At 37.9% G+C, this 24,816-nt stretch overlaps 2 protein-coding genes across 8 annotated transcripts in view; both read right to left on the bottom strand.

Annotated features, from left to right (window-relative positions):
• aff4 (AF4/FMR2 family, member 4) overlaps positions 1-17,534 on the bottom strand; it is a 38,347-nt gene extending 20,813 nt beyond the window's left edge. For 2 of the 7 annotated variants that reach the window (XM_037748273.1, XM_037748274.1), the window contains exon 1: positions 17,222-17,534. Coding sequence is in view for 3 of the 7 variants with exons in the window: in XM_037748272.1 (XP_037604200.1) it covers positions 6,089-6,105 (17 nt within the window). In the remaining 4 variants the exon portion in view is untranslated. Of the gene's footprint in view, positions 1-6,088; positions 6,776-16,345; positions 16,405-16,822; positions 16,839-17,221 lie in introns of those variants that run through there. The other 5 variants (XM_037748271.1, XM_037748270.1, XM_037748276.1 and 2 more) reach the window with 4 other exon arrangements.
• Positions 17,535-20,885: 3,351 nt separating this feature from the next.
• zcchc10 (zinc finger, CCHC domain containing 10) overlaps positions 20,886-24,816 on the bottom strand; it is a 6,156-nt gene continuing 2,225 nt past the window's right edge. Inside the window, exons 3-4 of the mRNA XM_037747829.1 lie at positions 24,248-24,289; positions 20,886-21,694 (exon numbers count right to left, since the gene is read on the bottom strand). Coding sequence (XP_037603757.1) covers positions 21,454-21,694; positions 24,248-24,289 — 283 coding nt within the window. The 3' untranslated portion in view covers positions 20,886-21,453. The remainder of the gene's footprint in view (positions 21,695-24,247; positions 24,290-24,816) is intronic.

The raw sequence follows: 24,816 nt of genomic DNA on the forward strand, positions 1-24,816 counted from the left end.
CTCATTCTAAGTTAACAAAAACACAATGATTCTTAGTTTCAGGTGATTATACACTAAAGAAAACATATATTCGATATATCGCCTATCACTAATTCAAACAGAAAAGTTTTTTTTTTTTTAAATAGACCGTGAAAGCATCACTCACATGACATGAAAAGAATATGAAAGTCTTCTCAGGATTAGCATAAAGGTAATTCAGCCTGTAATTAGGATTAAATAATAACCTGCTGCTATTTAACTGTAGCTTAAAGCAACCGACTCCATAACTGTTTAGCTAAACACACATCGCTGCCCTTACTGTCCTTCTGAGCATAATGTGTGTAGTGCAAACATAAAAGCAAAGAGCCATTTGAGGGCAGAGACCTTGTAAGTGAATGCATGGATTCACACCAGAGAGAAAAACAACACCAAATGCATGAACATGAAATAAAACTGTGTACACTACCAGAGTATAAAACACAACAAGGCTGTTAATGTCGTGTTAACAAATGGTAAAAAGTCACACAAAATGTTCTGCTGGATGCCACTTGGGAGTATTAAAATATTTGGACAGAACAAATGTTTTTTAAAAGGAGAAATTAGCCTGAAAAAGAACAATTAACACTTATGTTTGTAACAGAAAGCTACTACGGAGCTTTTAAAACCAGAAACAAGCAAATTGTCAGCCAGGCGTGGTGTCGCCTCCCCGGTTTAAGTCGACAGCTTCAGGCTCTTCCAAAGACAACAACGATTTTAAAGGCTGTTGTTGACAGAGTGCGATTATACAGCAACCAATCGGCCTCCTCCTAGATTATAAACCCAACACACAGTTTTTCAATCTTTACTAAGTATGAATGAAAAGAAGCAGATAGGAAACTGATTTAAGAACAGGATAAAAAACACAACGAAATGAAATGAGACGTGAAAAGTCGACAAACTGGACTACATATTTAGACTTTGAGCGCTTCCTGGAAGAGTTCACACATGAATACTGATCAAGACTATTAATCACACAGCAGTACTGTAGACTATAAGTCTCTTCCACGTTTTTTTTTTTTTTTTTACAACTTCTGACGCCTGGTTATCTGTAAGCTCATCAGTGAGTCTACATAGTAATTTCCCAACCAAAGTCTTTACAAAACCTCTGCCTGTTTTACATCATCAACAACACCCAACTATGAGTCATCGCTCGTCACAGGCAACGTGATTTACACACCACTATACTAGGCTACATTAAACCAAAGCTCAGCAGGCTGAACAAGGCCGCTGTGACCTGTTTGAGACACACTGTTAACACCCGTTTTATCAGCAGTGGTGTAAAGAAGAAGAAGAAGAAAACATTGTTTAGGCTATCCATCATCCAAACATCCACCAACACCCCACTGTTATCATCTCTTGAACCAAGTTTAGACTACACATTGTCTAAAACTAAACAGACACGGTTAAAGTCAAATTGCACAATAAACTTGCTACAACTGAACGGACAACTGATCTCCTCACACAGACAACAGGAGTCTACAACAGCTAACAGAGCGGAAGATTTAGGCTAAAGTCACACTAATGTGTTTTCGTTTTAAAACAGCCAACTTGCTACATTTATGTCTAACGTCCACACTACTTCGGTGTTTTAGAACCCTTGAAACGGAGAGGTTTGAAAACACTGCTGACGCCATTTTAGTTTGAAAACTCCGGGGTTGCATTTTAGTCTGGAAGAACAGAAACGGAGAACTTTGAAAACGATGACTTTGCTTCTTGATTGGGTCTCATCAGGCTCTGTCTACATGCATACAGATATTTTCAAAAACGAATATTTACCCCTCAGTTTAAAAAAAAAATTCTGTACACACGAAAAAACACACGCAAAAACGACTCAAAAAGCTCGCCGTAATATTTACATCTCACCACAAGTGAGATCACAAGTTAAGGGTCAATGAATTTTGTTCCCACCCTTCTCATTCCCTTTCCTTCGGCTTCATTACAGTCAGTTCGATGACAGTTATTGTTGGTGGGGGGGGATTCCTGGTCGAACCTCATAACTCTTGTCATCACTCAGCTGTCATCAACTGTCTCTTTACATGCATAAATGACAAATGATTCAGATTTATGTCCGTAGCCCTTCTGAGTGCTCCAAACCTCACCTTCAATCGGCCAAAAGCACATTCAATCACCATTCGGCCTCAACATGTTTAATGTGTTCACCACTTTGGCCTCTTGTGACTGGAACATCGGACTGGAGCAGCTCTAACAAAACGTAAGAAAGCAGGTAGTTCGCCATCTTTGTTATTGTGTCTGGCGCATGCTCATTACACAAAACAACAATGGGAATGCACGAAATGAGGAGAGGATGTCATCGTTTCCCAAACGCTCCATTTTACACGTCAACACAGATACAACGAAACTGGAGTTTTTTAAAAATTGGCACCTTAGAAGCCGTTTTTTGTGACCCAAAACTCTTGTGTGGACGAGAGGCCAAAATGTGGAGGAAAATATCCGTTTAAAAAAAATATCTGTTTATGTTTAGACAGGGTGTCAGTCACAATATGTCCTTCCCTGATTGGTCACGGCCATATCATGTGACACTTCTCCAGAAGAAAACAAACGACACAGCCGTGATAACATGCGACTACCAGTGGTTAATTCAACGTGGATAACAAATTATAGACGTTGCTGACCTTGTTGTCTCTGCTAGCAGCTGTTGTGCAGTTAAATTCTGCATTTTATAATGCTACTACTGCCGCAATACTCCTGCACAAGCAGAGCGATTTGCGATCGCAAAAGGATTTGCGAGCGGCGTGTCCAGCAGCGTTATCAGCCCAACAGAGCAGACGGCTGAAAGCACGGTTTGCGGCTTTGAGGAGGGCAATGGACATAAAATGGAGTACTTTCCTTTTGTTACCTATGCTTATTTTGTTCTGCACAACTATCGTGAAGTTCACAAAGAAACTGTAAACAAAGCATAAATGCTGTTCTCCAGTATGACAGGGACTTCCAGCTACGAGTGTGAGCCACATCCTAGTAAATTCTGCTTGATGTTAGTTATTTTGCCTCCTCTACCAGGCAGCTGACAAGTACCATTTGAAGGTCTTTCATGCTATAAATGTCATCTGTGGTTTAAGAAAAAGCAAGTTTCATGCCCTGGAAATGCTCTCGCTCATGCTCTCTACATCTCCATTGGTTAGACAAATAATCAAACTAAATGGTTATGTGCCTAGAGTGCATTTACTATGCTGGTACTACATGTATATGTAAATGAGCCTGTCAATGTCAGTTTTGGAGAGGGGCTGAATGTGTGAATGGGCCACTGTTAGCAAAGCGTTAAATAGTCAAATGCCTCCAAGGCACTGAATCCTTTGTTCATTCTGCCCAACTAATTGACCCAATCTGTTGGTTTTTATTAGTTGAACAGGGGGTTACACCCTGTCATACTGTAGCACAGCACTTAGGAAAACCAACAGACAGGAGGCTCAACTGTCTGCCAATGGTTTCAACAATATTGGAGCAGAAATGTTCGTATGTAGGCCCATACCCGCCTTTGCAACATCACAATAACTTAATTAACAAGTTTTTTCAAGGAATCTATCTTGTAGAGCTGCAACTAACAATTATTTTCTCGATTAATCCATTAGTTGTTTGGTCTATAAAATGTCAGAAAATTATAAAAAAAAATATCGTCAGTGTTTACAAAAAAACAAGATGACGTCCTCAAATGTCTTGTTTTGTCCACAACTTAAAGATATTCAGTTTACTGTCATAGAGGAGTAAAGAAACCAGAAATATTCACATTTAAGGAGCTGGAATCAGAGAATTTGTACCTTTTTTTTCTTAAAAATGACTCAAACCGATTAATTGAATATCAATATTTGGCGATTAATTTAATAGTTGACAACTAATAGATTAATCGTTGCAGCTCTACTATCTTGGTTAAAATGAAAGGCTAAAAAGTTATAACGTGCTTTTGGTTTTGAATAAATAATGAAGTACACCAAGTACCCGAATGGAAATAAGAATGGGAAAGATTTGGCGACATGATGTGACTGTGTGACTATGGATTAAGCATTGGAGCACAACCTGTTTTACCTGCTGGCCTTAGACCAGCCAAAACTCGAGAAGCAAACCAAAACCCAGTTCAACAATGCAATGCCTTTACATGAATGATAAAAAGGACCTAAAGCCTTTCTGTAAATACTCCCAAACACGTGTTAAGAACATTTTTATATTCATTTTTGAGTAAAGCTACAAAGTAGAGTTCTTGTTTTGAAGAAATCATATGACTTTGAGGATAAGTGAATAGCCCTATAGAAAGCAACTTTTGTGTGGATGATCTTGTATAAGAATCAAGAACTTGTGAAGAAACACGTTTTCCACTTCAACTTATTGATTCCTGAAAAACTGTGAACCAACTGCGCTTCTGTCTGCATTGCAGTTTTCCCTCGTGTCAACACACATGTGTACTGTTTATAATACAGTGGACGGAAGCTAACTGTGTGCCAAGTGTGGTTTAGCATCACAGAAGACAGCAGGGATAGAGAAAAATAATCATATGTCTAACATGACAGAGCAACTACTACAGCATGGTGGAGGGGACATCCCCACTTCTAGTCACAATGACCCAGAATCAGTTAATACTAGATGCAACACAGTATCTCCAACTAACTTTCAAATCTAAGATCTACTCTTTTAAGCCTAATATTGGGGGATTTCCTTTCCCCGTTAAAGGGGGCCCCGTCGAGCTTATTGCTCATTTCTGACTCAATAACCAAAAATTCAACTGCCATTTAACCTGTGGCCTTGAGGGAAATCATGCACTAGTGCCTTATCCTAATATCAGCCCAGTTTGGGAAACACCCAGAACAAGCAATTTCATTTATGTTTTACTCGTTTCAAGAGCAAACAGTTCATAAATGAGCCTTGGTTTCCAAAGCCCAGGCCCTACGGAGTTGATCAGTTTCCAACATACTAGGGTACAACAAGAGGAAACATGATGTCTAATGCTGGGTACACACTACATGAGAACCAAGACGATTTTGGGCCCAATTTTTTGATGGTTCTAAAGATTATCTTTCCAGATATTCCTGAGGTGTGAGGTATGTTAAGAGTGTTTTTTTACATCCCCCGATCGTCTCAGAAGTCCATCCTGGCCGCACCAATTTCAAATCGTAAGAATTAAACATTATATTATTACAATATTTACGATTGGATCTCCTGTTGTGTGTGGGGAACCCCGAGGAAAACCAATAACGCAGAAGGACAGACAACTACCATGGCGGCCGCGGCTAATGCATGAGCTAATGCAAAACGCGAAGCATAAAGTAGTAATAAGATGGAGCTCAGATATGGAGGACCAACTTGTTGATTTGTGGTAACAACACAAGTGTTTATTTAACATGTCTCCATCCATTATTTTTCTTTTTCTTCGTGAACATCACTAATTCTTCCTGCCCGTTGTCCACCATGTTTGTTTACACTAAAATCACGTTTAAATCGCAAGAGATTTTGCGAGATTCACGATTTTTTGAGTCGGGATTCTTGTTGTTCATGAATGTAATCTGTTAGTGTGTTGTTGCTGTTTTGACCAAATTGTTGCTCACCACACACTATAGGAACAAAACTGTTGAATTTAACATAACGTGTGTGGGGTTTCTCTCACATTTTCAATTTGAAAACTCTTTTACTGTTGGCCAGCCTTTAGCAAATCACTTCTTACACAAGACATGAGTTTAAATGCCATTTATAATTGATTATCAAAGTGTGGTGTCCATGCGGTTATTGTAATCATTCAACAGTGTGCCAGACTGAAAAGGTCAAAGTCTTCAGAGTTGAGAAGGCAGTTCACTGTGTACCTAAATTAATCAGCTCATCTGTCTCTTTTTAACTCACAACATAACAGCCAAGCCACGTCTTCAACACAATCAAATAAAAAAAGAAAGGAAGAACTGATGGTCATCTGAGCACTATGAGTACAGGACAGGGATTCTGTGAGACAGCCATTATACTCGTAAGATCATCCAAAAACATTTTACTATGACTATGAAGATTAAGTAAAGTGTTTTGTTCTTTCCAGACACCAAGAGAAATAAGTAAAGCAGCCAACTAGCCGTGCATTTCTTACCCTGACTGAGAGGCCATGGCCCCAACCACTGAAACATTGGAAGGAGGAGGGAGGAGGATTCAAAGGATCTCCCAGGGATTCAGAAGTATTCTCGTTATGACTTGTCAGCCTAAATTTCTACGCCAACCTCCTCCAGTGAAGACAACCTGGCCCCCTTTTTATTTCTAAATGTATCTGTGGGCATCCAGCTAGAAGAGTGTAACTACAGTTTCTTTACTCGACTCGAAGGTACAGTGTATTTCCTTGGAGTGGTGACAAATCTGACTTAGGGAGGGGAGGTGACTGCTCGCTCTCGGTAGATACCACGTCGGCAAACAGCGGGGGTAGTCACACGCTAGGAAACGTCAAAGCTTTTCTTTCTGTTTGTGTAGTGTTTTGAGGTTAAAGCATGTGTGGAGAACAAGAGGCTGTGGGTGGGTAAGTGTGCAAATGTTAAGAGTGAATGCGAGACTGAAAGATGGGATAAAAAAAGAGATTTGGCACGAGTGTGAGACAGTCCTGGTGGTGCCTCTTGTCTTAAATGCTAACAGCACTGTGGGCCAATTTTAATCTTCAACTATGAGGAAAAACAGCCCAGCAAGGAGTCTTTTAATTGCAGTCAATTAACCATATGAATTATCTAAAGGAGGCACTTGTGCATGGAGGACAGAACCTGCCAAAAATAAATGAATAAATAAATAACTCGATAAATAAATAAATGTCATTAAATGTAGCAAAAATAAATACATAAATTGATATTTCTGTTTTAATTTGTTTCTTTATCTATTTATCTTTGTATTAATTCCCTTATTTATTTACTATTCTGTTTAATTTTCCCTTTTATTTATGTATTTATTTTTCAAATTTACTTATTTTGTACTTATTTTTTATTTATTTTATATTTATTTCTAAATGTATGTATTTGTTTATGTATTTATTTATTTATGCACGATTTTCCCTTTGCATTTCAACCCTTATTTATTTCCCAAAAACTTGTTTTAAGGGAAAATCAAACAGAAGACTAAATAAATAAGGGAATTGATACGCAGATAAATAAATAAAGCAAATTAAAACAGAAATATCAATTTATGTCACATTTTATCAATGAAATAATGGCTGCATTTATTTTTAATATTATTTTTGCTACATTTTTAATTTATTTATTTATCAAGTCATTTATTTCGGCAGGTTCCGTCCTCCATTCTTATGGGGGCTCAACACGACAACAAAGCATAGTGATGATGAGACATTTATAAAGACTGCCGAAACATTGCAATACATCAATGTCTAAAACAATTAATCTTACTAATTACACCTTCAAAGAAGAGAGACAGCGAGAAAAGAGAGAGGAAAGAAGTGATACTGCAGTTTAATACACCTTCAAACTCAAAATTAAAACAGTAAAACAAAAGCTGATAAAATAAGAAGTGGTTTAAGAAGAGAGGATTAACGCTAAAGAAATAAATGAGCTTGTCTAAAGAGCCTTAGAGCTATATTAATTTACAAAAGAGCCTCACAGGCCAATTAAGGGGAAAATCTACAGGGAGGAAGACTGCCTCGAGAGAGCAGCGAGAGGGGAACAAAATCTCACCTCTCCCCGAGAATGGTATGATCCACCTCGTCCCATAAAAGGAGATGTTATTTTACACCACAGGGCCTCTCCTCCGTGTGATGTCACTGCCCTCAGTAAGACCCAGCCAATCGGGTCCCATCTTTCCGTCAACAACCTCCCTCCCTCCCCCACTATGCCCGGAGCACAGGGCAAAGCACCGTGCAGCCTGTTAAAGAGACAGCGCGCTGTTTCCGGCGAGCAGGTTGTAACAAACGGGAGACGTTTTCATCATCTATACATGATGATGACATGCTGACAAATGTGTTATCACACGCCGCAAAGATTTTTTTTATCTAGTAAAAAAAACTGGCAGCATCATGCCATTTCACTTCTTCCCGGTGATGTTAAGATTTGATCACTTCTAAAGAACACTTTAGAGGTCTGGCTCCTTGATATATTATAGATAAGCACCAAAGAGTTGGTACACACAGACCCAGATCCTTTGGCAGGGGCCCTTCGGCTCTTTCCAAAGTTCAGATCGATAGCTAAACATCTTTTAAACTTAGCCTGAAACTCTTTAAAAGGAACAGCGTGTAACATTTTGGGGAATCTATTAACAGAAACGGAATATAATATTCATAACTTTTCATTAGTGTGCAATCAGCTGAGACTGAATGAGCCCTTCATATCTTCACAGGGAGCGGGTCCGCTTCACGGAGTCCGCCATGTTTCTACAGTGACACCAAACAGTATAAAAGCAAAGAGACGAAACTCCAGTGCTACCGCCATTTTGGACTGACAACGCTTATCATATTTATAATATTTTATTGTTCAGCACAGGCCATTTCGGTAGAAAATTACAATAGAATAGAAATAATTTTGTGCAGCACTTTATAGGCGGATGTTTTACTGGCTTCCGGTAGTCACTTTCAGTCCAAAATGGCGTAATCGTAGCTTTGCTACTTGGCGCTGACGTTGCAATAAAGTGAACAGTTGACTTCCACTTCTTGGCAATATCCGTTCTTTGGTAGCACAGCCAGACACTGGCTCTAGCGAGAGCCTTTAAGTGTTTTTACGTTACCTGAAGCCCACAGTAGTTCTTTTTCTACAGGTATATATTACTTTAGGGAACATGCATAATGATTTTGTCAGATCATTTTATAATCTTTATGATTGATGTACTGTTTAATTATGGTGTCACTTAAGGGATAAGGAAAAGTGAGCAAGAGAAAAAGTTCTGACATAAAATGATGACATCCAGATTTGGGGAAACACCCTTTGACTCAGTTTACAATCACTTTATTGTGACATTTTGAAATGCGTAGCTCATCCGGTCATCAATGGAAACTTTAAGATTGCACAGAACTGAGACGGGCTCCATGTATTTATGATCAGGGCGCACGTTTTCTTGGAAATACAGAACTGTATTGAATAATTTGATCTAATCTAAAACACTTTTTTCCTGCTCTCTTACTCTCTCGGTCTTAAGTTCATACTTGCATGTAGTAGTCAGTTATTATCAGCACATCAATTATATATATATGCCATTCATTTTTATAAATAGAAACAGGCTACTACCCTTGGTTTTTTAATCAATAACAATCTCATTACGTAGAAAATGCAACTGAGCAGCTACAAAGCCATGTGATACCATTAAATTAGTATGGAGTCTAAAAATCACTATGATGATCACAAATGGGCCCAATTTTTACTTCCCCAGTTAGATTACTTACATTGAAGTTTTCTGAAATTGTATTTTTAAATATACAAATGAGCAATTATCTAATGCTTTTGCTGAATTTAGGAGAAATCTATAGACGTAAATGGAAAATAATATAGTCAGACATACACCTAAATGTGTATTTTGGATGTTTTCTTTCCACTATTCTGAAATAAGACATGTTATGGAAGCAAAATAGCCCAAAATCTCAAAATTGACCAGTGCATGAAAATAACAATATTTTTGACTGGGGTGTTTCCCCTTAATAAGTAGAGAAAAACACATAAACCGTTTTCTGCATTCATACAAATGCTGTTAACAGAGAGTATTTTATAATGCATCGGAACAACACATTGTCAGTAATGGGTACAGATGGGCGGTCAGTGCCACCTCCCCTGGTGCTTTTGAAGCAAACCTGCTGACAGCAGGCATTCCAGAGGGAGGGTCCATTCAAATGCTGCAAACCTGCCTCATATAAGCAGCTGTTTGGGGACAAGCGCCGTCAGGACTGCACCGCTACGAGAAGGTCTCTATCAAAAATGGCCCCAAAAAAGAATGACTTCTGACTTTAAATCAACACTATCTTACAAAAGCATTACTTTCCTTAGGAAACACAAATGGTAATAGTGCAAAGACATATTCATACAACAAAAGCAGTAATGAATACACCTAATTTTCTGTCTTCCTTTTATGTCAAAGTATTTAGCTGTTGATGTTTGAGGAAGACGGTGTCAAAATTAGGATTAAGTCTGAGTATTCAGAATTCTTTAGTTCCTGCTTCCTCAATATTTCTTTGAAGCTCCAGATTAGCTTTAATTAACATATCAAAACAAGGCTCCAAGCCTTGATTGGCATGTTCTCTAAACAACTGCTTATATCCTTTCATTCAGGCAGGTTTGAAGTATTTGAACTGACTCACAGCCTGGAATGCCTCCACTCAGCAGGCGTGCATTATCTGAATCACAGGGAGCTGGTAGCGTTTACCAATAGGAGCCCAGTGCTGTGACTAGTGTTCTGCATTTCAAAACTAATTAATAATAGATTCATTAAGGCGCGCTTTGTATAGTTGACATCCAGCAAACAGGTTTAGTAAGAAGTGGAGTATTATTTACAATGAACACAACCCACTCTGTGTTTGAAAACTGCACAAAATGCCTCTAGGACAGGGACGTCTTAATGCCGAGATCTTAAAATCAAACTAAAAAAAAAACTTTCACAAGCAACTTGCTTTTAGGATGACACTATTTAGGTGAAGTGCAATGGGATGTTACACTGGGTTTTGCATTTGGATTAATTTATTTTCCATCGCTAAATTGTACTTGTTTTGTATCGTGACTAGGGGTGTCAATCGATTCAAATTCGCGATTAATCGCAAATGAATCAACAATTTTTTATCTGTTCAAAATGTACCTTACAGGGAGATTTGTAAAGTATTTAATACTCTTATCAACATGGGAGTGGGCAAATACTTGCTTCATGCAAATGTATGTATATATTTATTATTGGAAATCAATTAACAACACAAAACAATGAAAAATATTGCCCAGAAACCCTCACAGGTACTGCATTTAACACAAAACAATATGCTCAAATCATAACATGGCGAACTCAAGCCCAACCAGCAACAACAGCTGTCAGTATGTCAGTGAGCCGACTTGACTATGACTTGACCAAAACTGCATGTGATTATCACAGCGTTATTTAGCCTCCTTCGCGACAAGCTAGTATGGCATGGTTGGGACCAATTGGAATTCCTTAGGTTTTCTAGTTTCATATGATACCAGTATCTTCACTCTAGCCCGCTACAACCTAGTTGCATTAAAGAAATTAGTGGCATTAAAACTAATTCAACTCGTTAACTTTGACAGCCATTTCATGACCCCTCAAGACAGCGTAATAGTCTGTGGTAAAGTAAATAGCATACAAAGCCAAACGATAGAAAGTTCATGTGGATTTTGACTTGAAAATAAAATCAGATGAGCTCAGAAACAAAATGCTGCCACTCACAGCTTTGACACAAATAGCACAATGCTCAGGGTACTTTTTTCCGCCTCATTGTTAGTGGAACATGACACACAATCCTCCATTATCTTGGCAACATTTCCAAAGAACCTGTGTCATTCAAGCTCTTCAATATGCACACCAAGCTTACTAATTTCACGACCCTTTTCACCCATATCTAATCTATAGTAAGACTTTAACAATTTACAAATCACTCACTAAGCTTTAAGTCAATATTGATTCAACATATTATGACGCAACTATAGTTTAAACTTAGCATGGTCAGTACACTTAGATAAAGTGTGGTTTTATAATCTTGAATAGCTCCGTTATTCTAAAATTGTGAAAATGGTTACCAATGTCCCGTTAAAATTCTTAGGGTTAACCGTGAAATCATCAAGACTTGATGAGTAAAAGTAGCCTTTCAAGCAGATATACAAAAGATGCTGAATTATTAATAAAACAGTGACTAGGGATGTCAGCGATAATTAAATGAGAATATATACACACACACTGGTAGTTCACAAAACTGTCACTTAAGTATTTGTGTAATCTAAGATAACTCCTCTAATAAAGTCTTTAGGCACAACATCATTATTACGTTTAAATTTTGTTTGGCAATTTCTTAAAAACAACAGTAGTAGTGGGAGCAGGAGGAGTAATTTTGTGAATATCTAATTAATTTTAATTATTCTGCAAAAATGGCCCATGTCAATCGTTTAAATAAAGCTTTTGTATGTATTATTTTCATAAGCTTTTAATAATTCACAGATTATTGCTCATTACTGTAATGTAATGCCAAGAAACACTTAAAACCTATCTTGGCTTGGTCAAACAGATAAACCTCAACTGTTTATATCAGGTTCTCTTTTGGCCTGAGCCATTAATGCTTACATACATGAAACACTCCACCTAATGGTCTATTACTCTAACCTTGCACGGCAACTGTATTTTCTTGCGATGTCACGAGATCACGCGAGAATTGCCGGATCACATATCACAGGACAATTCATGGCTTCAAGTAATGCATTAAGAGAGGCGACTGTTCGCTCTAAACAACATTGAAAGAAGAGCAAAGACCGGCACTGAAGGCTTTTCACGATGGAAAAGATGTTTTTGCTCTTCTCCCAGGTCCGACTGGCCAAGTTTGATTGACATATGGTTCATCCAATCACCTGCCAAGTATATTTTGAAAGCAGTCATTCCTATTTATCACACATGATAACAAGAGAAGTCCAAAATCACCCCAACCCTACTGAGGAGTCATAGGGATTTTTGTGCTATGTGATAGTTTTCCATATATCAGTCACAATCTTATTCCTCAGAGAGCAGTCTGGGCTAAATTTGACTCTGGGATATCTGCCGGCCTACAAATAGAAACATGCTAAGCTACAGCTTACTACTCTGAACCTCTAAATAAACCTTCACACTCACCAGAGCGTGCGTTTTAATACATGCTGTTGCCAAATGTGAACGTGAATGAAGAGCCCAGTTGATGAAAAATTACATTGTAGGATTCATAAACATTAGGGTCTTTGCCATGAAGAGTTCCTGTGCAGAAACTTAGCATAGCAATATTAGTTTCTGTCGAATCCATAGACTGTATATAAGAAGTGGACGTAGTCACCGTGACGTCATCCATTAGTTTGTGGACTGCCGTTTTGAAGCCACGAGTTCGGCATTTTGGCCATCGCCATCTTGATTATTTGCAACCAGAAGTGACATGAGAGGGTGGAGCTTTTTAGGCGACCTAAATGTTACAATTAACTTTCATGACCTCAAAACACACTGTGCAAGGGTTAAAGTTGTAAGACAAAAACAGGGACAACTCGCAGACCGGACAACGGCGTGGTAGCAACCTGTCAATCACAAGGTACTAGGGCTGTCCCGAATACCTCATAACTCATGTTTACAATGTTTACTGAGGTAATAAATCAAGTGAGAAGTAGGGTCATTTTTTCATAGACTTGAAAAAATGCAAGTTTAAGACACTTCCACATTGGCTTCACTTTTCAGACCAGAGGTTGCCCGCTGGTTGAATCACTTATTACAAAATCTATGTATTTCATAAATCAATACTTGCTGTACTTGCTCATTTTACTCTTCTGGATCCATCTCACTAACTGGGATTTTTACTGTTTATGTTACTGATCCATTTGTTATTGCCTGCAAAGCACTTACCCTGCTGTGAAAAATGCTATGCCAGTGATTTGTATTGCCCTTTATCAGAAGCATTACTGTTCCACTAGTCTAAGAGTGAGTGTTATAATGTGCAGTATCTCACAGCACGGATGTGTGCCAGATCTGTGAAATGAAATGGCCTTAATGAGCTTCACCTCCACTGGACTATATAGCCACATGAGAGCTTAACTCACATCCTACAGAACAAAAGCTGAAGAACAGATGCATGAGGTCAGGACACAGTGAGTAGCATATTTTTCTGCTGTGTGAGCAGCCGTACTGAGGGATAAAAAAAGAGCTGCTGATGTCTGATTAGATTCGGGGCTAATTAAACTGGCAGACTCTGGAAGAGCCTTCAAACAACTTACTTTCGTCGAGCTTCTCTTTATAAAAGGAAATAAGATTTGATTATAAACGTACAGGTCTTAGCTGAAGACACAATTAGCTCTAAATAATAGCATATACAATTAACAAACCACATGATTGCTATGATTCCTTTTTGACTTCACATTAAATTAATTTCAATTATCAAAAGGGAGATGAAGGTGATAAAGACAAGATAAAGTAGTATTGTAAAGCATGCGGTTTATTCCGACAAGGAATACTCAGTTTTAAGAGGGCAGCCCTGACAATTACTTGTTGTTGTCAAACAGTCTGGAGCTAGGTATTGCTCATTTTCCAAACATCCAGCCTGGAAAACCACACTGTACTACCACCGCAATGTACAATGGATGTGTCAAAGGGCCAAAGAAAACATGCACCCCACTCCCCTGTCTGGAATGGACAAACAAGTCACCACCATAACATCTCGACAGAACATGTGCACGATGTGCCCTTTGCTTGGCTACAGAGGAAACAGTTATACTGAAACCACAGCGAAACCTAAACAGGAAGTGAAGACGATTTCATAGTGAGCTGCGTCACAGGGAGCACAAGATGACAGGAAAAACCTTTTATCTGCCGTAACACACTGACCACATTTACATGGACGTTTATTATGAGCAATAAAACAGTATTTCAAAGAACTGTTTCGTTATTATTCCCATAATTTATCAGTACTGACATTGGGAGTCACCTGATTTTAGGCAGACAAATGTCTCATGTGTCAGCTTAAGTTTTCCCGAAGTGCCTCTGTGCTACCCCAAAACTACAACCCCCAGTCATCTTGCAGTCACATGCTTCTTCCTTATATCGCCTATCAACATCTTCATTTTAAGGACAATGTACAACATGATGAACTATTAACAGTTTAAAATAACATGTTGTATCTGAAAAAGGGCTCGGCAATATGGCCAAAATTCACAATATAGGTCATTTCATATCTCGATATCGATACAACACGTTTTCGGGGAATTCAGTAAATAAATAGTCTTTATGAAATAACCACATGGTAAAGCCTATTTGTGTGTACTCCCGTGTGAATTAAATACTGGAAAACTAAATAGACATTTTTATATTGTTTTGACGATATATATCGTCATATTGCCCAGCCCTAATCTGAAACGTCTCTTTTATTATTCAATATGAAGGTAAATATTCTCAAATGTTAAAGTTGATCTTTGGTCATATCATCTCAGCATAGCCTGATTAATCACCGAAACAGCTTTCACAACATCAACATCAGCTTGAATTAAAGTTTCTGACATATTGCCATCACGTTACACCCTTCATGTAAGTTTAGCAAAGGCATAATGTTTAATCTGCTCTTTTTACTGTGAAACATGCGAGTAGATTCAAATGGTATCTATCAAACATTGTGATTGCAAACCGAGTCAAAAAATGTTGTAAAAAAAACTCCGACTGAGGGATACTATAGTTAATTTAAGCTGTTTACATGTGCTTTAACAAGTTGGAATAGTCATGTTTACAACCATTATGCTTACTCAGACTGAGCTTGTATCTATCAATGTATTAAAAAAAGAATTTCTACTTCGGGATGCACCGATATGGGATTGGATATCGGGCTGATACTGACTCATGACGCTGGATCTGGTATCGGTGACAATGGGGCCGATCTATTCAATTAAATTCTACGTTTAAATACTATATACATGTTGATGTTCTGTTTAAGGTTTGACCAATTTGTTGCTGCATTAACAACGTTTCCACTTGAATTGTAATTCCTGTTAATTTTGAAGATTTTTTACCAAGTTGCTGGTGTGCGATTTATTATTTTAATTATTTATTTTATTATATATTTATTCATCACATTTTGTTTTACAAAGATAGGAAAGCAATGTTTAAGTCACGCCTGATGTTGCCTTACACATAAAAGAATGATCCCAGTCACTTCCACACAGAGAGGCATACAGGTTACTAATTTAACACAGGTATCGGATCGGTACTCGGTATCGGCCGATACCCAAAACCCAGGTATCACTATCGGTATCGGGACTGAACAAATCTAATCGGTGCATCCCTATTTTCTACTTTTCTTTTACAGAGTAATGCTTTAATGGTAAATAGTGTCGGTAATGTCACTGTTTAAAAGAGAAGGGAGATGTTTACTTCTGCTTTTATTAAACGTATTGTCAATCCTGCATGTCCACATTAAAATAAAACACTTAGACTAACACTTCCATACACTTAAAGTGTACCCACAACTCAAACAAACTAGCTCTACCACCAGCTGACTACAGATGTTGTGCAAGCTCACAGCTACCTGCCATAAATGAGTTCATGACCCCCAAGCCTCCACCCACCACCATGATGATGTGTCAACCAAGATAAACAAGCTTGATTGCTATATGTCCTTGTCTCCATGTGTCTCCAACCCTGCTAGATACATACATGTGAGCTGTGGTATTCCTAATTGTTACTTAACTGTGGACTTATGATGCATTTTCTGGCCCTTCCCCCAACTGAGGCACGTAAAATGGCTTCCTAGAAAAAAAGCAAATCAGCTGTCCTTTAGCTTAGATCAAAATCTAGATAGACACATAATGTTGCCTTCATGATCAACAGTGAGTGATTATGATTTTTGACTTAAGACAGCTTGGAAGTGACACTTGGAGCAAAGTGCTATAATAAATGCAGGATATGATGTGAGGCTACAACAAACCCAAAAGTTTTTGCTAGTCACTGTGTCAAAAAAACACTGTTATGGACCTATAGGATTACTTTAATTGTCTTGTTTATGACTAGAAAAACTGCATGCAAGTAATAGAAAAGTGTTGCTCTAATTGTGAGTTATCCACCTATAAGAGTTCATCTACAAAACCTGAAGTGTTATTTACACAATAAACAAACTTCTGTTTATTGTTTGCACTTAACAAATGTTAAAATATCATAAAAAACTTACTAATAGTTTGCAAACTTAGGCATGTCAAGCATAGCTAAACAAGAGAAAACAAACATCCGACGTCATGTTAGCCAACGTTACATGGACACAAAAACACCATCACTGCGTTGTCTAGGATACTTCAACGAGGACACAATAAAAGACATATAACATGTACAACAATTACTGTTTAATCATAACTCAAAAGTAGCTGCCCCTTTTAGCAAAGACACGCTACCTTACAGGACTACCTGCATCTTTGCTTTAGCATAGTTAGCTTTAAGAGGCTAGCAGCTAGCAGCTAGGTTGCTATGAAACCAAATGACATTTTCTGCAGATATTTCCATTAACATCCTCTCTAAATGTCCAACAACCACTGATGTTAATCACTAAATCTGTTATGATAGTCCCCATCCTTACCTCTTCTCTTCTTCTTAGGCCCAAACCATTGTAGCTTATTGGAAAGCTCTTTTCTCTTTGTCTTTTTCCTTCCACTTCCAGTTAACACGCAAAATGGACTCAGCTAAATAACACAGCTACAGCAGCTAAAATACTAATGGATGGTGGTGTCCATCTCCATCTTCTCCTTAAAACGCAGCTGCGCATCGAGGGGGAAACAAAATAAATTCATTTTGTCTGCGGTTTATTATCATTATTCCCTGATAACATATAAGTGAGTGAGTGATAGGTAAAGGCTGCTAAGTTAAAGTAGCCAGCAGGTACCACAGACTAGTGATGTGTTGGTCGCGGACGAGCCGGTTCAAAGAGCCGGCTCCCGTCCGAGAGCTGTTTTTTTTCTTTACTTAAAGGGACTGTTTGTAACTTTTTACATGTATAAATCCTACGTTTCCCATGCACGCTCGCATATGCCATTCGCGTGTGTCTACGTTGTTCAGACAAGACTCCAACACAAACTACACGGAAGCACCAAAACCGCAAAGTTATATCTAGTGAAGCCCGTCTGTTAAACAGTGTTGGCCGTGGTCGTAGTAGACGGAGGAGACCGTAGCTTTGGTTTCCAGGGCCAGAGTCTCTGTTGTACTCTGCTCCTCTGCATGCTTGCCTTCAGTCACACACCGCGCGCGTTCTCGCTCCACCTTTACACTACACACTACACACTGCGGAAGAGTTAGTTTAGCTCTGAGAATATCTAGTGAATGTACAGTGGACGTTTGTGCAGAAATAAATGCTGCAGCTCCTCCAGACCAACAGAGGTTTCCCGTGTCTTGTGAAGTGACGGGGCTCCGCAGCGAGAAACGTTATCGTCTCCGACCGGGTGCCGGTGTCTCCCCTGTTTCCTCCGGCTGTGGTCGGGAGGTTGAAGCAGGAAAAGCCAACACTAGGATCAGCAGTGATTCATGGAGAGACCTTCGTCTGGTCAGCTAACATTACTGCCAAGCAGGTGAAATATAGTGATATTGTGGTTTTAGCTGACGCGTGTCGCCTCACTGTTTTGAGCGATGCTCGTTCATGTCTATGTAGAGCGGGAACAAGCGCGAGCCCAACACTGACTTTCGTTGACTTAACGGCCACAGGTGTCGCTGTTAACAAGCATTTCTGATTCTTACAAACAGTCCCTTTAATTCAAGGCAGAATGATAGGACGATCTCCTCCGAGCGGTCTACAGGTACAGAGCAGGAGGGAGAGGAGGAGAGAAAGAGAGTGTGGTGCACGAATAGCAGAAAAGATGAGTGACAGTCGGAAACGAAGCAGTATGTAAAATTATTGTATTCTGGAAATTATAAGGTTTAGTATAATTATATTGAATAATTGACGTGATATATGTGCACACATACTAATCATAGGTCAAAACAGCTAAAGCTAAATTTGGCCTTATTATAAAAGGCAGAAGTGGTAAAATGAAGAGCCGTTTGGGAGCCGAAAGAGCCGACTCGTCTTGGTGAGCTGAGCCAAATGATCTGGCTCATTAAAAAGAGCCTGAATTCCCATCACTACCACAGACAGGACTGGATGCATGGATGGCAGCAAGCGGAGCTGCCTTCAGAGACCGTAGGAAATAGTTTAAATCAACCGAGAACCACCTAACCATGTAAACATTTATAGGGAAGTTATTTTTGTACTTGAAGGGAAATTATTATTTTGAGAGCGGCCATATTCTCGGTTAACCGAATTCCAAAATCACCGATAAGGAAGTTGAGTCAACTGTAATAGAAACATTTGTACTGTGAAGTTTCACAGTAGCTGCGGCCACTAATGATAAATGGTAATTCCCACATGTTATTAAACGCAACATTTGTGTGACGCACAGGTTGCACAGACTTGACAGGAAATCATGGATTCATTGTTCCCTATTTAATTTTTAAATATACAACTAGACTTTTAAATTCAGCTGTCTATTATTACTAATAAAAAACATTCTGTAAATTAATAAAAAGATATGTATTTTAAAATGTATTAATTGATAATATTGATAATGTATTTTCTCCCATCAATTAATGGTGACATTGTGGTGCTTATTGTGGTATTACTCAAACTTAATCTGTACAGCTCACAACTTCAATAAAGCAACGCCATATCTAGTATTCAAAAGACATTACTATGAGATCTTTTAAAAGGATAACGAATCAAAGTTTGTTCAATTTTAGTTTGAAGTTAGGTCTTGTTGCTATACAATTGCAGTTGCTTGTTTCACTGTAAAACAAACAGTTTTTCTTTTTTAAGGCTCTTGCATATTTCCTTGTAAAAGGTTTTATTTTTGCTAAAAAGTAACACATTATAATAACTTTACATACATGAATTTGAGAATAAATGTTAATTGCAGACTTGACAGGAAATATTGGTACATCCTTATATATAAGGTGATACTGGGTCTGTTCCCACAATACTTAAGTGTTTACTATGCAAAAAAATTGTGGACAGTATTCACTGCGTTCACAGGACCTCCTTGTGCTCTCTGTCCCACAAGCTCGGACAAAAATTGGAGGAAAGGGCTTTTGCATATTCTGCACCCTCAGCCTGGAAATTGCTTCAAAATTACCTAAAAATCAAGGAGCTGGTATCATTAAATATTTTTAAATTTAAAATGAAGACTTTAGAAGCAGAGTTTATGGCATGCCCATGTTTTTAGCCCCCTTGTTGTACAGCTGACTCCCAGAAAAGTTCATTTTTGTCCCCCCATTTGTCTTTAGATAGTTATTTTTTAATGCAAATTTTAGTGCTTTTAGTGTTTGTGAATTGTATTTTATCTTTATTTGTGTCTGTGTCTGCAACTTTGTGTTCTTGCTGCTGACCGTCTTGGCCAGGTCTCCCTTGGAAAAAGGGTTCTTAATCTCAATGGGACTAATCTGGTTAAATGAAGGTTAAATAAAAATTAAATAAATAAGATTATGGAGAGCGTTTCATTGTTCCCTATTTCATTTTAAATATGCAACTGGACTTTTAAATTCAGCTGTCTATTATTGTTAATAAAACATTCTGTAAATAAATTAAAATATATGTATTTTAAAATGTATTAATTGATAATATTGATAATGTATTTTTCTCCCATCAATTAATGGTAACTTTGTGGTGCTTAGTTTCTGCCATAAACTTCAGTCCTTTTTTTGTGCTTTAATTTGCAACAACTCATATTTGAGTTGAAGAGTTGACCGATTAGATTAGTCTATGTTGGATAATTAAGATCTAATTCATTCATAAATGATTCCCCAAAAATATTAGCAGTGTTTGATCAAACAAATTAAGAAATATAGTTTTCGTACATTAAAAAAAAAAACCTTTGCACTTCAAGTTACTCAAGCTGCACACATGCAGCACATATTTTAGCATTGTGGAGAGTTTTGTGGTCTGACACACCCAAATTCATCATCATTAAGAGGTAAATTAAACTCATGATTTCAAATAAAACATTTCAAAACACGTTTTATATTATCCTAACAAACACAGTGTTTACCAACATTGACCGTTACAGTGAGATGCTGTTTTTGAAAATATTCTATTTGTAAATTAGTTAACAAAAAGACAATTTATTAACATTTATTCTCAAATTCATATATGTAAAGTTATTATAATGTGTTCCTTTTTTAGCAAAAATAAAACCTTATACAATAGCAAATATGCAAGAGCCTTAAAAAGAAAAACTGTTTATTTTACAGTGAAACAAGCAACTGCAATTGAATAGCATCAAGACCTAACTTCAAACTAAAATTGAACAAACTTTTATTCGTTATCCTTTAAAGAGATCTCATAGTAATGTCTTTTGAATACCAGATATGGCGTTGCTTTATTGAGGTTGTGAGCTGTACAGATTAAGTTTGACTAAAAATATTCTTTAGTACAAAATCACAAATTCAACATGAATAACATATAGAATAGTTTCCTCAGATATTTAAAATTAAATTCTTCAGTGGCCCTACGAACTTGAGAAAATATTGCATTAATAAAAGTAACGGGGGGGGGGGGGGGGGGATGTGTTTTGAAAACAGAACATGACACTTCCCAAAATGATCTCTTCTCTTTAATTTCCATTTTTGCTAAAACTGTACGAGCAGTATTACAGCCCTAAATGTGTCCTGTCCATTCAGATCCAGCCAACTATGATGGATTAGAGGGGGGAAAAAAACATAGCAGAGAGCTAAAATGTACTTAGGGAAACAAACGACAACAAGAAAACGCACTTATTCCGATGTATTTATTCATTTCTTCTTTTTCTTCTTCTTTGGAGGTCCTTGATCTGAATCGCTGCTGCCTCCCGAGTCGGAGCTGTCTGAGGATGAAGAGGAGGAGGAAGAGGAGGATGAGGAAGAGCTGTCATCGTCGCTGTCACTGCTGCCGTCGCTGTCATCAGAAGAGGAGCTGGAGGAGTCGCTGCTGTCTGACGATGAGTCACTTGAGGAGCCGGCTGAATCACTGCCGCTGTCGCTACCGTCTTTAGCCCTGAGAGCAAGCGGCAGAGCACAAAGGAACAACATGAATACAGAAAACAGAACGGCGTGTATTGTTATTAAGTCTCACGCTGTACTTGTTACAGTCTGGCTGTTTTGTCACTTTGCAACGGAGGTGAGAGGGAAAAAATGTGAAGTGATGCTGAACTGCTTTTTACCTTGTTGACTGTGCTTCAGCATGCTCAGTTTACCTACTTCGAAAGTGAAATGGCATGATGTCTACGATGTTACAAGTGTGAAACATCTATATGAAACACAAATATGAAAAGCTAGCATTTGTTTTACTGATGATTATAAAGTATTTAACATGTGTTTATATTTTCCATAAGACATGCATAAAACAAAGTTTTGATTTATCAAATGTACCTCTTTAAAATTGCTGGTTTACCTAGATAGATTCAAGATAATAAATAAAATAAATTAAAAAACACATGACTTGTTTATACAAGTTTTTATTTTATTCCTATTTCAGTGCTTGTCAATGGTACTTTATATATTTATATATATTTATCAAATATTTATACAGTATAGTCACCTATTTTTTTCCACCACTTGTGTACAACAGTCCTGTCTATTCCTCACCTTTATTTGTCCAGCTTTGTTGTCCTTGTTCCTAGCTGTTTTTTTCTATTTCTGTGTAAGTACGCTGTATGATTCCTTGTATGTATATACACGGCGAATAAAAACTGATTCTGATTCTGATAATATATGATGCGGAAATGACAGTAAAAATGGTCAGGAACATTCATTTATGAACAAATTCGCTCTTCTTACGATTGTCGCTTTTAAAAAGTGGGTCCCCAGAAAACAGTTTGGGTAGACTGGAAGACCAGCGTAGTCATGCCGAAGGAAAAACAATCAGATTAGTCTCACCCATCAGGGCTTCATCAGTGTCTTTTTGTCTTTCCTGAGGGGGGACGGACACCTCTAATGCTAATGTGATGATGGCTCTCACACACACACACACACACACACACACCCACACACACAGTCTCGATCTGATGGCATCTGCTCCTCCCACCAACACACAACTACGGCCTGCCACTCCAGAACAAATAAAGCAATTAAACATGACACAACACCATAATTTATGCTGGAGCCAAACTGTCTATAGAGATGCTAAAGTCCAACGTTAAATTATACACTGTAATACCTGTTTGGTGACTTTATTTTTGTAGTCGATAGCCACAAGTTAATTTTAAACCTTTGATGATGCAAGTCAGTGTGTCTGGTGGGAGGTGACGGGCGGCACACATGACCAGAGGAAAAATGTGGAGTGAAATGAAACTTGAAGAGACCCTTTGTCACTGCAGACATTGTGACTTGGCAAACACAGGTGTAGCTAATAGCCTTATTAATTGCTGCACAGCACTGAAATATCCACATCGTTAAGGTTATTAGTTCCACCTGTGTCTGACACGTCACAACGTCTGCTGTGAAAAAGGTCTACAAAACTGATTCATTGGGGAATGATAAGGAAACGAGAGTGGGGGTTAAGTGCTTAAAAGTAAAGGCCTTTTTTTTCTGAAAGACATTTTGACATGTCGCAGTAGAAAAAGCAGAGGTGTAAATTATAAAATGAATGACGGCTGAATTCCATTTAGCTGCTTCAGTTTAAGGGGTCATAGTACTGTGCATGCTGGCTCACTGTCACGGTTTACTTGTAGAACAGAGCCATTATTAATGTTATTAGTAACACCTGTGCTTTTCTTACTATGTCACTACAATAATATGTCATCGCATCTATACATATCTATATATGGCGTCATATCTCATACATTAAATATATAGATGTGATTATCAACAGTAAAACACAAAAAAACTGGGAAAAATTTAAGTTAACAAAGAAAATGTTAAACATATTAGGACATTAGGCTTAACAAACTGTGGTGGCTCACAGTCTTCAATAGTCTCCACTAGAGGGAGCTGTTACGTCACACTTCTATCAACAATGTTCAAAGATAGACTTCTACAGTTTGGGCTTTAAATCAAGAGTGGGACAGTAGTAACGTTGGAAATGCCTTCCGAACATCCCTTCTTAAGCAGATTCTCTAACACCAATTCAGACTTAAACTCCCGTGACTACGACTCTCACGTGCCTTTCTTGTGACTCCAATAACTCACATGTGACCTTATCAACCCTGGTGTGACATGTGTGAATGATGACCCAAACAAATTGACTCCAGTCAGCGGAACTGAAAGAGCCTCTTGAATCTTCAAGACTAAAACATTCCATCTAGTTGCCACTCTGTATGACTACTACTACTACAAACGTGTAAATTAATGTTTTTAATATTAAAATGTAGCAGATTACTACAATGTCAAAATGGTTCAGACTTATAGAAACCTTTTTATTGAACCTCAAACAAAAATATAAAAGAGTGAAAGTATAATTTGGCCAAATGGGCAAAAAGAACTGTGTGTCTATATTTAAGTATTTTGAAGTATATTGTACATAAAGCATGCACTTCTAGTACTTGTTTCACATCATACTGTTTGGAGCCAAAACATCCAACACTGTCACAATATGGTTTAGTATACTCACTTCTTTTTAACTTTCTTCTCACTGGAGCCTTCAGTTCCTGGTCTGTAAAGAGAACAAACGCAAGAGTTTTAGTGACATATTATTATTATTATCTGTCAATAAGCTGAGCTTGAATTGGGCCAGTACTCACAAGTAATACTTTTTTTTTTTTTTTTTTTTTTTTACATTGGATGGATCTTTCTTTGTCATGAAAACAATTAACACTGTTTTTTAGTACATAGTTATCAATTTTGTCCAAGAACCTACATCTGATCATTGACAAAAAACAATAATGTGCAATATTCTTCACCAGTAACTCTGAGTCTGTATTTATCATTATGTCCTCTAGATGGCGATAAATAACAACAGCAATGTCCTCGGCTCATGGGTCAGTTTTTGCACAGTGACAGATTCACAGTATAGTGGAGATGGGCAAATGATACCAAAGCTTGTTTCACTACTGTGAACCGAGATGTTAAAATACATTGTGTCGGAGCTTGTGTACCACGTGACTGATCGATGTCCGAAGCTTCAAACATCACTGGTGCTTTAGAAATCGCCTCATTCTGTTTCAAAAGTTTTGGCTGAAC

Source organism: Sebastes umbrosus, chromosome 17 (assembly GCF_015220745.1).
Source record: "Sebastes umbrosus isolate fSebUmb1 chromosome 17, fSebUmb1.pri, whole genome shotgun sequence".
Lineage (NCBI taxonomy): Eukaryota > Metazoa > Chordata > Actinopteri > Perciformes > Sebastidae > Sebastes > Sebastes umbrosus.